Source organism: Lactuca virosa, chromosome 7 (genome assembly GCF_052849685.1).
Source record: "Lactuca virosa cultivar CGN04683 chromosome 7, Lactuca_virosa_CGN04683_v6, whole genome shotgun sequence".
NCBI lineage: Eukaryota > Viridiplantae > Streptophyta > Magnoliopsida > Asterales > Asteraceae > Lactuca > Lactuca virosa.
Genome location: NC_136432.1, coordinates 208,172,116 through 208,186,199, shown reverse-complemented (window position 1 = coordinate 208,186,199; position 14,084 = coordinate 208,172,116). Strand labels below are relative to the sequence as shown.

The 14,084-nt window shown below is 41.8% G+C and overlaps 1 protein-coding gene across 1 annotated transcript; it reads left to right on the top strand.

Moving 5' to 3' along the window:
* Positions 1 to 3,523: 3,523 nt before the first annotated feature.
* On the top strand, positions 3,524 to 3,988 carry LOC145127497 (uncharacterized). The gene has a single exon (XM_079062685.1). It carries the CDS (start codon positions 3,524 to 3,526, stop codon positions 3,986 to 3,988), a length of 465 nt encoding a protein of 154 aa, XP_078918811.1.
* The last annotated feature ends 10,096 nt before the right edge of the window (positions 3,989 to 14,084 follow it).

Sequence of the window (14,084 nt, the reverse complement as noted above, 5' to 3'; positions counted from 1 at the left end):
GTTTTGTAATTCATTAGTAGATAGTAGTATATAATCGTGTATTGGGATGAGAAAAATTATACTGAGGCGAGGTTCCCAGTAATAAGTAAGTGTTGATTATAGGATCAATATAAATTGATTCATGTTTTGATTGTTGAATTAAGTGTCAATATGTACTACGTAGTGATTGAGTCCACGATAGAATGTTATTGATTACTTGATAGGTACCTTTGAATATGTGTAGAAATTAATCACCTTGTTAGTATGGAATGGATGAGTGTGATTGAGAACAAATATGAGGTGATTATTGATAAAAGTTATACTTGAGGAAAAGGAATTGATTGTTTAAAAGATGATATGGAAGGAGAAATGAACTCTATAAGGGTATGAGAACGGGTAGAGTTACCTGAATAAGCGAGGAAGGAAAGGTTACCAATCTTTCAGGTTAGTATTCATAAAAATCTCGTTGTAAATCGAGAGTATGGAATATCAAGATGATATCTTGAGGAAAGAAATTGTAGGTATAACATATATTGTAAGCTGCATATGTTATTTATTCATGACTTAGTGTAAGTTGTAAGTCAAATACTAGATGTTAGCTGGGAATGATTGGTTATATGAATGAGATTGGTCCTAAATCATAATACTACCCAAGTATTATTACTTGGATATGAATTTGGTCGATAAGATACGTATGATGAACTGAGATGGAGGATAGAACCTAGCAGTCTTTGTGACTGTAATGTTAAGGTTTATGATGGTTTCGTACTTTGGGGTAGCCTTAGTGACCATAATATCCCGGATACGAATTTTTGGATTGAGTGGTAGTCTTAGTAACTGAAATACCACTACGTTGAAAATTGTTGATCATGGTAGTCTTAGTGACTGCAATACCATTGGTTAACATGTATGATAGTAGAGTAAGAATAAAGAAAGGTACGTCGGATGTTGTAAGCATGTTAGAGATTATAGTAATTATCGGTATAGAAGTGATTATACTTACATTTGAATGTAAGGGGGTAATAGATTATGTTGTTACAACCTAGTCATAGCATGTTGACGAGATTCCGAGGATGGAATCTTCTTAAGGAGGGGAGAGATTGTAACACATGTTTTTCATAATATGTATTATTGTGTAAGAATAGTAAGAAATTAGTGAAAGAAAGTGATAGTTTACTCTGAGACGATTTTGTGGATATAAAGATCGTCAAAAACAGAGTTTGTATGAAGTCATTACCGTTTGAAGTTGGGATAAAAGTACGTTGCTATTTTGAGAAAGTCAATGAAAGTAAAGTCAAATTGTCAGTTGTGGTTCACCGTGGCGCGAAATAGTTCTCATCATGACGTAGAGTGAAGTAAGTCAGTGAGACACATGGTGATTGTGCGAGACACGTGGCGAAAGAGTACGACAAGCGACTTTCTTTCATAAAAGAACGTGGTCGCGACGCGACCACTTGACTATCGCGACGCAGTTTAGCCCTAGTATAAATATATGTGTTTTGTGTCGTTTGTGGAGTTTTGGCACACACGATCGGGGGAGAGCCTCAGGAGGTGTTTCCGGAGAATTGTTACCGTAGAGTCATACTAGCATACATGGATACGAGGGTTGAGTTATGAGATTGTAGAGGTATCTTTTATCTTGTCATTACATAAATACTTTCATGTAAGATTTTGTAGAGGGGTGTTAGACCCGAGTATGTATTACGAGAATTCGTGATATGGTGCTATTACAAACCTGGTGATTAGTTAAATGTTTAATTTGATCGGTTAGAGTTATATACCTTAGTTTACTGAGATTGTCGATTGTGCTAATGGTTTACGTGGTTAAGTCTTTTAGGTGATTGTATTTGGAAACTTGATTAGTTTGGTAACAAATGGTTACCGGATTTAGTTATTGATCAGGTAATTGATCGTTGTGGTTGATATAATGGTGAATTTAGACAAGTTCTAATGTACTTGATATATTATCCAATTAGGCTTGAACAAGTGATGGATTGGGAAGTGGTAAAGAGCTTGAGGTCAGAATCGTAGTTAGTATCGGAGAATTACAGGTCAATAGCGGACTTAGTGTTTGGAACGCTATAATTGTAGATTGATATTGGATAATACAAGGTAATGGCAGACTTAATGTCTGAACGTTATTCTTGTATATTTTTAAGAAATAGAAATTGGTAATGGGTAGTTAGAAGTTCTAAAGTAGCATAACCGTGGTAATGATTAGAATTATTAGTTTATGATGGTAGCATTAGTGGTTGTCATATCATCAGTGGAGAAATACTAGTCAATGGCGGACTAGGTGGCTGTAACGCTTTATTTGAAGGATTTGTTGCGGAAGAGTGATGGTAGTCTTAGTGACTGTAATACCATTATTGGATGAATTAATAGTTTATGTAGTATTAATTACTACCAAGATAGGTTATTGGAATTAATAGTAGCTAAAGCGACTGTAAGTCAAGTATGGATAATAAATGGCAGACTTAGTGTCAGTAATGTCTTATGAGTATGTTGAATGTTTGAAAGACACATTATGAATGTATGATTGAGAAAAAAAAAGATGATATATTTAGTTTTATAACTAATTTATAGGAGTTGGTTGCCCCCTACTTGGAATCTTATACTAGATTCTTATAAGATCCTCTTGATAACTAGTTGCACTGATTTGTGATACGATTGTACATCGGATTTGTAATGAATTATGATTTGAAAATAAAAAATTTAGGTGTAATTTGTATTAAAAACTTGGGCGTTACAAATGGTCTCACCGGCGTTACCACCGCCCAGTCACCCCAAAGTACCACCACTATGAGCACCTAAGTAACGTGTGACACGATACGACACAAAAGTTAAATAGGTAAGATTAGAGTCAAACTCTTTTTAACTCATTTAGTGTTTCAACTCCATACACGACACATTCACAGGGTATAAACCCTAAACTCTTTAACCCAATATGAAATAAATGGGCTTGGATAAGATATTTTAACTCAATTAAATAACATATTGACACGGCATACTACAAAAATTAAACAGATAAACATTTTAATAGTTAACCCCATATGAACCCAAGAGAACACTATATTTACTAGTCCTACTTAAAACCCGAATCTACATAGGCGTACTCCGAAACATAATTAAACACTATATTTACTGGTCATACTTAAAACCCGAATCTACATAACCGTACTCCCAAACATAATTAATTTTCTATCTGTTTTCGGTCATTTTGTTGACTCAGACTTCATTTTTTCAGTCTTATAAATCAAAGAATACTTTTATTTCCAATATTATAATATTTATTACGTCCAATAACAAATTACCAATCCAAAATAGAAATCACTTGCTATTCCAAGTCTCCAACACACAGACACACGCTCTATCCCCTTGTATATATACCCCCTACACTTTCCCTGTAGAACTCACAAGTCACAACCAGTTTCACTCACGTGATCCTGATCTTAATTCCACTGCCGATGCTGATTTAATCGATCGGCCGGGAAAGAGAAATACTGAACCAAAACAATACAGAAAAACATAATCATCGATCGACATGGGTATCTGTGCATCGACTCAGTCTACAAAAACTCAAGGTCAATTGTTGATCACCTATGAGTTAACACCAACAATAAAGGTGATCAACTCAGTCGATGGGAGCCTGAAAGAATTCGAAGAACCGATCAAGGCTAGTGAAGTTCTCTCCGGCCACCCAGACACCTTGTTCCTCTGCAACTCCGAGGAGATGAACGTCGACTGTCACGTGCCTCGGGTCCCCGGAACTGAAGAACTCCAGCCGGGTCAACTCTACTTCATTCTTCCGATCTCAATCTCAACGGGACTACTTTCTTTACATGAACTCTGTTTGCTCGCTATTCAAGCCAGCAAGGCGCTTAAAAGGTCAGCGGAAAAGAAGGAGAAGGAGAGCACGGCGTCGTTTAGTGACCGGCGTAAAAGTAAGAGAAATGCTAGGCGAAATCACAAGGTGGATTTCCAGTTGGCTTTGAAAAAGCTCGGATGATTTTCACACGTGGCACTGGAAAATAGTTTTTTTCTTCTTTTTTCTTTTTTCTTTTTTTTTTGGATATGGAAGTTAAATATGTTATTGTAGTGGTCGAAAAAAAGGAGTTGGTTTATATATGTTCGTGTCACAAATGGTCGTTACAAAAAGTTGTAATCTTTAGTGTTAATTATAATCGATAATTATGCAATATTATCAATGGCGTATCTAAGGAAATTTTCAAGTGGGCTCAAGGTCGGTGCACCGGTGGTGGGCACCTGTTTTCCTTTCTTCTTTCTCCTTACACTCCTCCGCGATCTGCCGACCACCTCTCTTTTTATCCTTATTTTCTTTTTATGTTTCATGTTTCTAACAGCAAGAACCAATTACTAATACTTTCTTTCTCTTTTCTTAAAGAGGATAATTGACTAATAATTAAATAAACACAAGGGCATTGGTCGTTTCTTAGAGAAAGTCACTTCTCTTTTCTCAATAAAATCATTTAAACAAGGTCACTTATGTCGGTATATAACATCAAATTCGGTGTGATTATGACATGGATTTTGCATTTAAGTAAGACTATTTTGGTTTGATATTTATGGCGACTAAAAGATGAATTTGACGATAGTAATTATAATGTGAGACATTTTGAGGATATTATCCGTTCTTTCTTTTAGAATATGGCACCACCGTATATATGTCAAGACTAGAAATAATTTTCCAATAAATATATCTCCAAGTGGAAATTGGCCGGCCAGGTAGTAGAAATTGTTCGAGTGTAAATCGGTCATGTAAGAATTTTTCGAAATGGTAAGCGGTAGGGTGGGAATTGTTTGCGTAGAAACTGGTCTAGTGTTGGAAGCAATCTAAGGTGTTGTTTGTTTTTTTGAAGCAAGAATTCATGAAGTCTGCGGACCACCTCTGCAACCCTCTGCAGTAGAAGAGGTGGACCAAACGGCTGCCAACTGTAATAAGAAACGTGTTTGTTTTTTTAACATCTGCATGCTGCTGCAGATATTAAAAAAATAAAATACACTGATTTTATAAACCGAAATAGTTTTTTAATACCGAAAAATTAATAATGTATGACATTTCAGCAAGAATTTATAATATTTCAGCAAAAAAATAATGATATTTTAACAAAAAAAAATAAAGATATTTTAGCAAAAAATAATGATATTTCATCAAGAAATTATCATTATTTAATATAAAAAAATGGAAAAAAAAATTCAACAAGAATAAACAAAAAAAACGAAAAAAGGTAAAAAATATTTCAGCAACATATAATCAAAATTTTAGCAAGAAAAAAGAATAACAAGAGGTTGAAAGAGACTGGAAGAGGCAATACAAGTGATGCGCCAAACAGAACACGCGCAGAGTTTTTTTACTCAGAAAACTTCTAAAAAAGAAACAGCTTCGAGATTTAAAGTGTTGCGCGTGTGCTGCACCACGCATCAATAAGAGGTCTGAAGAGGTTTTTTACAAAAAACAAACAGCACCTAAGTGTAGAATGTTGCCTCCTTTCGCAACTTAAATGAAGTGTACGAAATACAATCTAGTTTTATTAATGAAACAAAAGAATGAGATTTATGACGTATCCTTTGCAGCATACCTCCCTTGTGTTATTGAGCTTGCCTTAGCTAGTATGACACCCTTTTTGTGTTACTCGACCAAATGTGCCAAAACATAACGACTTTGTTGATCTGCTTCTCGGCCATGTAGAGTAAGTTATGTTATCATTTAACACCCCAGTTTTATAAATTTATAGTGGTAGAATGGGAGTAGTTGTTACAAAAACCTAAAATTTAGAGAAAGTTGACTTTTGACTATATTGACCAAAAGGACAGTTTGGTCAGTAAAGATAAAAAGATGAGATTATGAAATTGTGACTTCATGAAAATGGTCAAGATAAGTTTAAGTCACTAAGACGAGTTTAGATAAGTAAGTTCAAGAGAAAGAATGCATGAGAATATTATTTTGGCTGAAAGGGTAAAATGTGTATTTTTATGCTTTTTGGGCCTACTTTGTGACTTAATAGATTAAGAACCATATTAAACCAGTGATAAATGACTTAACAAATTTGTAAAGTATATTCCACCTTCGTACGGATATAAAATTCATTGAAAACGAGTTAGAAAGAAGAAGATATGTGTGTTAGAAATTGGGGGAAAAGTTGTCCCTAAAGCTGGAATGGAATCAACAATGCACTTTGCTATCTCACCACGGAGCGGTGAGTGATGATAAGGATTTAAACGAAGTTCTTCTCGTCTTAAGAGAAAGGCAATGTACTTTTCCATGTGGCGTGGTATATGGGTGCCGCAGCGCGGTGGCCAAACTAGGATGCTAAGGGACAAAGGCATCGCGACTCAGCAAGAGGCTGACCACAGATAAAGAGCTCACACCGCGGTGCAGCATCAAAGATTAAATACAGGTTTTAACCTATTAGAGCCTCATTTCCGAATCTAAACACCCCAAATCTATTGAGAGCTAAATGTTGGCAATTTTAGTGTTGAAATGAAGGCAAGAAAAGCTAGAGATGGAGTTTGATAAGGATTTTCATCCTCTCTCTCCATTAAGGTTTGATTTCCCTACTTTCGGTGAAATTGTTATTTTGTGTAGGTTGGTTGAATTGATCAACCTATAGCTTGACTGCGATGTAGATGAGAGTGTTTAGATGCTTTAATCAAACTTAGAAAGTGACTCCCATGGTGGAATCAATCCAAAAAGAGTTAAGGTTTGAAAACCTAACTAGTGATGTGTTTGATTGGGGTTGGATGCCCTAACTCGTCATGTATAAACAATTCGGACCACGTGCATTTAAAGGGTCTACTCGACGAGTTGGAGGACCCCAACTCGACGAGTATGAGCTGGACAATGAAACCCTAATTTACAAGGTTTTGCACCCTATTTAAAGGGTCATTAGCCTCCCTCAGCCTCCCTTACCGCCCGTCCCTCTTGAGCTCATAAAACCCTAATCTCGAATACTCTCCGTTTTTGTGTGTAAAGAAGCTTGGAAGGTGGTTTTTGTGGAAAAGGCTTGAAGTCTAAGGAGCTTGGAGCAAAGAGAAGCTTGTAGATCTGACTCTACCTCATCTTGGCATCATTTCAAAGGTAACAAGTTGTTACCTTGACTTATCTTTAACTAGATTTCCTCATGTAAAGGTTTAGGGCCAATTTCTACTTGGTTGTGGGTTATTTCGGGTATTGGGCATGATCTGAAGTTGTAACTTCAGATATGGACTCCTCTAAGTCCCTATAGTCATAAAGTTATCAGATTTATCAAGCTTTGGCTGTTCTTCTTGGTTTAAACCTTTCCCTTAGCTTGGTTTTGGCATTTAGGACATGCATGTACGTAAAGTTTGCAACTTTACGTGGAAACCATGCCCTAGGAGGTTAGATCTGCAAGATGGAGCTTTGGGGTAGCCTAAAAACATCTGAATGAGAAATGGACTGAAGGGACTCAACGAGTTGCATGGTCAACTCGACGAGTCCGATGAAGATTGGTCGTTGTTGGTTTCTGCATGGACTCGACGAGTCAGTAAGACGAATCGACGAGTCAGTTAGGGTTTTCCCGACATTTGGACACGCATGGACTAGACGAGTTGTCTGGAAACTCGGCGGGTCAACTAGGGTTTTCACGATTTCTCAAGTTCTGGAAGGACTCAACGACTCAACGAGTCAGTGAACTGCACTCGACGAGTGGGGTCAACATGGTCTGTTGACCTTGACCATTGACTTTGAACTTGACCAAGGGTTGACCAGTTTGACTTCTGGGGGTATTTTAGTAATTTGGGAATTTATGGAAGTGGATCATTGGTGGATGTAGGTGTTGGAGTTGGAGTTGTATTTGGAGAAGTTTGACATTATCATTCCGAGCTACTTGTAAGGTGAGTTGTCCTCACTATACTAACAGGGTCGAAGGCACCAATGCCGGCCCTTTTCGGATTTGTATCCGGGTTTATTGCATGATATGCTTATTAATTTACATCCTGGTAGTTAGGATGGTGATATGCTTAGTGACCTGGTTAGGTCGGTATCCTGGTATATAAGATAATGTTATGTTAGTGACCGGTTAGGTCGGTATCCTAGTATATAGGATAATGTTATGTTAGTGACCGGTTAGGTCGGTATCCTGGTATATAGGATAATGTTATGTTAGTGACCGGTTAGGTCGGTATCCTGGTTATAGGATGTTGCTATGATTAGTGATCTGTTAGATCGGTTTGACTGTTATATACATGCTAGCGTATGATATTTATGTGCACATGATTGTTTGATTGGGGTTGGGTTGAGGCGGACCTGCTTTGTGCTAAAGGCCAACATAACCTGGGCGGACCGTATAGACTGCAGACCCGGGAGGGCATATTAGTCAGGCCGAAGGCCCGGCGAGCGGTCTGGATAGGCTGAAGGCCCTGAGAGGCGGTCCAGACGTGTCGAAGGCTCGGAGAGCGGTCCAGATAGACTAAAGGCCTGCAAGGCGGTCCAGTCAGGCTGATGGCTCATTATGCATTCTCGTTGTTTATATGATATGATTATGACTGTATGGCGTTGGCATTTTAGGGGAACTCACTAAGCTTTGGGCTTACAGTTGTTGATTTTGTTTCAGGTACTTCTGATGATCGCGGGAAGGCGAAGGCGTGATCGTACACCTCCTTATGTTTTCATGATTTGATTTTGGGATACTCTGACACTATACTATTTTGAAAACAAGTTTTGTAATAATCATTGGTTTTGAAATGTTTTAAAATGTTCAAATTTGGCTTGATTTTTATGGGTGTTACAAGTTGGTATCAGAGCCTTGGTTTGAGTGAATTGGAGGAAACACTCGTGTGTCTCCAGTCTCAAACTAAGGACCAGATTTTAAAATGATTTTTTCAAATGGTTTTCAAAAATATAAAGGAAGATGCAAGTGTACGATCAGACAGAGCTCGCGAATAGACCCTAGAATACCTTACAGGTTTTTTGATTTTGTGATATGTTAGAACAGCATGCTAGTACTAGGCTAGGGATCTTCAGCAATTGCATGATAGAATTGCCTGATTGTATGATGCCTGATAGCCTAGGGTTTTCCTTATATGAAATTGACATCATGACTGTAGTTGCTTAGTGTATGCATCACGGCCGTACATAATTAAGATCTTATAGCCTGAGAATGTTTGGTTTGGCCTTATTTCCTCTTCTTTTTTGGTGAAGGGCTCAGGGTAGGATCAGGTATTTGAAAGTCTATAGGGTCCAGCGTTATGTATGGCTAGCATACACAAGTGTTGCAGGGTTGGTGGAAGTTTCATGGGTGGGTTGTGCGAGGTCGGTAGGCCAGTATGAGATGTTTAGCATTCCTCTAGGAGTGAAGATTGAGCGCTCTCTATGTTTATGTATATTGTTAGGGTGTTGTGATGATACTTGAGACAAATATGGGTAGGTGTGGAAGGTAGTATGGGCCCGTACTACTGAAAGCACAGGACCCATACGCGTAGCAAGGAAGTCACAACCCCTAGGGTTTAGTTGGGAGTTGGTTCCCCGTTATTTATGCGGATTATCTGATATTTTCCTAGTATATTTTTAGTATGGTGGTTACGAGACACTTTGTGACTGGATCCGGATCAGGATCAGGAGATGGGGGTCAGGAGGGACCGGCAGTGCCCGAGGTCATTGGTTAGATGAGGTCGGATGAGCTTGACGCCAAGATTCGAGAGATCCTGCATGATGAGGTTGGTACTCTGTTCCGGTCACAACTGCCATAGATGTTTGGGTCTATTAAGACCACCATGGTTGAGTATTTCGATGAGCGCTATGCAGCCCTTGCTGAGACGGCTGTCGCAGCAGCTACATCAGCTGTTACGACAGCATGGGGAGGAGATGGTCGGGCTTTTCAGTACCGGGACTTCGATAATATGAAGCTCCCTACATTTGATGGGACTCAGGATCCGATCAGAGCCATAAGGTGGTTGTCTGATGTGGAGGGTTGTTTCTTCACGTGCTCATGTCCTACTGACCAGAAGGTCAAATGTGCCCTGAACCTGCTGAGGTCCGGGGAAAAGGACTGGTGGAGGTTGATGAGTGGGTCTTACACTGATGATCAGAGAGTTGTGGTTACTTGGGAGCAGTTCAGGGATATGTTCCGCGCGTGCTACATTTCACAGGTCGAGCGGGAACGGTTAGCTCAGGAGTTCTTGGAGTTGAGACAGGATGGTGAGACAGTGACGGAGATCACACGCATGTTCACGGAGAGGGCGATGTTCTGCCCGAAGTTTGCTTCTGAGCAGGCTCAGATGACACGTTATCTGATCATGCTCAAGACTGACATCCATCAATTTGTTGCTACCCAGCGATGTGATACTTTGTTGGAGTTACAGGAGTCCGTTAGGCTGCGGGAGCTTGAGATTGAGTTACAGCTGAGAGAGCAGAGGCAGGCCCCGGCACAGTCACAGCCGGCGCTAAAGCGGTCTAAGACCGTTGATTCCAGGACAGGAGGACAGAAGGGATGCACTTGTGGAAAGTTCGGGAAGGGTCACTCGGGGGGTTTGTAGATCAAGCAGTGTGTGCCACAAATGCGGCAAGGAGGGGCATTTTATGAGGGATTGTCGCTAGACAGCCCCGGTTCAGGATATGAGGATCTTCTATCATTGCCATTAGGTTGGTCACGTAAAGACCAGGTGTCCACAGCTCGCAGACACACCGGCGCAGGCTCCAGCGCCGGCTACAGCAGAGGAGGCTAGGGCAGCACCAGACGTGGTTGTTGGTATGTTTCTATCCCTTATCTTACTGATTATATCTGTTTTATGCTTATATGTTTGTACCTGTGATTATGTACGTTTTTAGTGAACTCCTTACCTACTTTGGTATTATTTGACTCGGGGGGCGACTCGTTCGTTTGTTTCTCAGACCATTAGTAGGGAGTTCGGTGTGTTAGTAGGAGATTTAGAGTGTCTGTTGCGAGTCTCTATCACCAACGAACACAGGATTTCTGCTTCTTCAGTCTATTGGGATTTTGTGTTGGAGATCTTCGGGGTTTCTTTCCCAATATACTTGATTCCGATTCCCATGCGGGACGTGTGTGTGTGATCATGGGTATGGATTGGCTTAGTCGCTTTGGTGCCATGATCGACTGCGAGGGTCAGCGAGAGGTAGTTCAAACCCCAAGTGGGGGAGAGCTGATTGTCTACAGCGAGGGCACCATATTGGGATCAGGGTTTTGTTCAGCTGCCAGGGCTCGACAGTACATTCAGCACGGTTGTGCGGGTTATCTAGCGTATATGGTGGATACGCGGGTCAGGGATCAGGTTTCAGTATCAAAGGTTCCTGTTGGGTCTAAATTATGGTTTATACTTTGCTTTTCTAGACAATTGTATTTGTATGTCTTGGACCGTAAACAGCTTGGTGTTTACGGCTGTATATGAGTTTACGGCTGTGTTTACGGTCGTGAACAGGTTTACGGTCGTATACCCATTCACGGCCCATGTCTACTATATATATAGTGAGGAGTGCATGTGAAGTGAGGGAGTGCAAGGCTAGAGAGAGGGAGTGTGAGGCTAGAGAAGTGGGAGGAAAAGGCTAGAGAGAAGGAGAGCATATTCTAGAGAGAGAAACTAGAGAGAAGTATTGTGTGTGTGAATCTCTTATATCTGGATCTACATTCTTATCAATTCATACAAGATTCATCGTCTTCTTCTTCTCCTTCTTCTTCTATTGATCTGGCATCATCCGTTTGATTGGGATTCCGCACCATCAAACGGATCTGATTGATACACAAGCAGATTGGGGACTTACAGTTCTAGTAGTCAGGGAGTTTGCTGACGTGTTTCCGGAGGAGTTACCCGGAGTGCCTCTAGAGAGGCAGGTCGAGTTTAGGATTGACTTAGTGCCAGGTGCGGCCCCTATCGCCAAGGCGTCGTACCGATTGGCACCACCAGAGATGCAGGAGCTGTCATCACAGCTGTAGGAACTACTGGGCAAGCAGTTCATTCGTCCTAGCAGTTCTCCGTGGGGAGCGCCGATTCTCTTCGTCATGAAGAAGGATGGTTAACACCGGATGTGCATTGACTACCGGGAGTTGAACAAGTTGACGGTGAAGAACCGTTATCCACTCCCGAGGAAAGATGGTCTTTTCGATCAGTTGCAGGGAGCATCTTGGTTCTCCAAGATAGACCTGAGGCCCGAGTACCATCCTGTCAGGGTTAGAGAGGAGGACGTGGAGAAGACCGCGTTCCGGACTCGTTATGGACATTACGAATTCGTGGTGATGCCGTTTGGGCTCACCAACGCGCCGGTAGTATTTATGGACCTGATGAATCGGGTTTGCAGACCGATGCTCGACCGCTCGGTCATCGTGTTCATCGACGATATCTTGGTGTACTCCAAGACCCGAGAGCAGCATGAGGAGAATCTACAGGAGCTATTGGGAATCTTGAGACAAGAACGGCTATATGCCAAGTTCTCGAAGTGTGAGTTTTGGTTGCGAGAGGTTCACTTCCTTGGACATCCCGTTAACCAGGAGGGGATTTTGGTCAATCCGGCCAAAATCGAGGCGGTTATGCAGTGGGAGGTTCCGAAATCTCCCTCGGATATCAGGAGCTTCTTAGGATTGGCAAGGTACTACCGGAGATTCATACAGGATTTCTCTAATATTTCAGTACCCCTCACTCGTCTGACGAGGAAGGGGTGGATTTTCGGTGGGGCCCCAAGCAGCAGAGGGCGTTTGAGACCCTCAGACAACGACTATGCGAGGCTCCAGTCTTGACTCTCCCGGAGGGAGTTGAGGATTTTGTAGTGTTCTGTGATGCATCCATCACGGGACTGGGAGCGGTCCTCATGCAGAGAGGACGGGTGATAGCCTACGCGTCGCGGCAGCTGAAGCTGCACGAGACGAGATACCCTACTCATGATATGGAGTTGGGAGCGGTGGTATCCGCTCTCAAGATTTGGAGACATTACCTCTATGGGGTCCGTTGTACCATATACGTGGACCACAAGGGCCTGAGACACATCATGGATCAGACGAACCTAAACATGAGATAGCGCAGGTGGCTGGATGTAGTCAAGGACTACGACTGTGAGATCCTTTACCACCCAGGTAAAGCAAACGTGGTTGCGGACGCTCTGAGCCGCAAGTCAGCTGGATCTTCTAACCCAGTTACATGTATGAGGATATCAGTGGATTCTATACTTGTGAGCTTGATCAGGGAAGCTCATGCAGAGGGTATGTGTCAGGAGAACTGGAAGCGTGAGAGCATTAAGGGGTGAGAACACCCGGTTTGTGCAGGATAGCCGGGGATTATTGACATGTTGCGGTCGGGTCTGGGTTCCGATGTCTGGTGGGGTCAGACAGATTTTTCTGTAGGAGGCTCATAAGTCTTGCTTCTCTATTCACCCGGGGGCCACCAAGATGTATCGGGATTTGCGATTGAGTTATTGGTGGATGTGCATGAAGCAGGAAATCGATTGGTATGTGGAGAGGTGCCTGACCTGCAGGATGGTCAAGGCCGAGCAACAGAGACCGCATAGCAATCTGCAGCCTCTAGAGGTACCCATGTGGAAATGAGAGCAGATCACGATGGATTTTATCACCAAACTGCCGAGAACAGCAAAGGGCTTCGACGCTATTAGGGTCATCGTGGATCGATTAACCAAGAGTGCTAACTTTCTAGTGATATGGGAGAGTTCATCGGCCGAGAAGCTAGCCGACGTGTATATCCGCGAGATCGTTGCTTGCCATGGGGTGCCGATCTCTATTGTATCAGACCGCGATGTTCGGTTCACCTCCCGTTTGTGGCAGAAGTTCCACGAGGAACTGGGCACACGACTGTACTTCAGTACAACCTATCATCCACAGACAGATGGCCAGAATGAGCGGACCATACAGACTCTCGAGGATATGCTGAGAGTCTGCGTTATTGACTTCGGTGGGAGATGGGACTCCTACCTACCCCTTTCAGAGTTATCCTACAACAACAAATTTCATTCCAGTATTGGTGCCCCACCATATGAGCTATTGTATGGACGGAGATGTCGCACCCCAGTCTGTTGGGGTGATATCGATCACAGGGTGATGGGACGGACAGAGGTAGTTTTGCAGACTACCGAGAGGATTCAGTAGATCAGACAGCGGCTGCAGACCGCT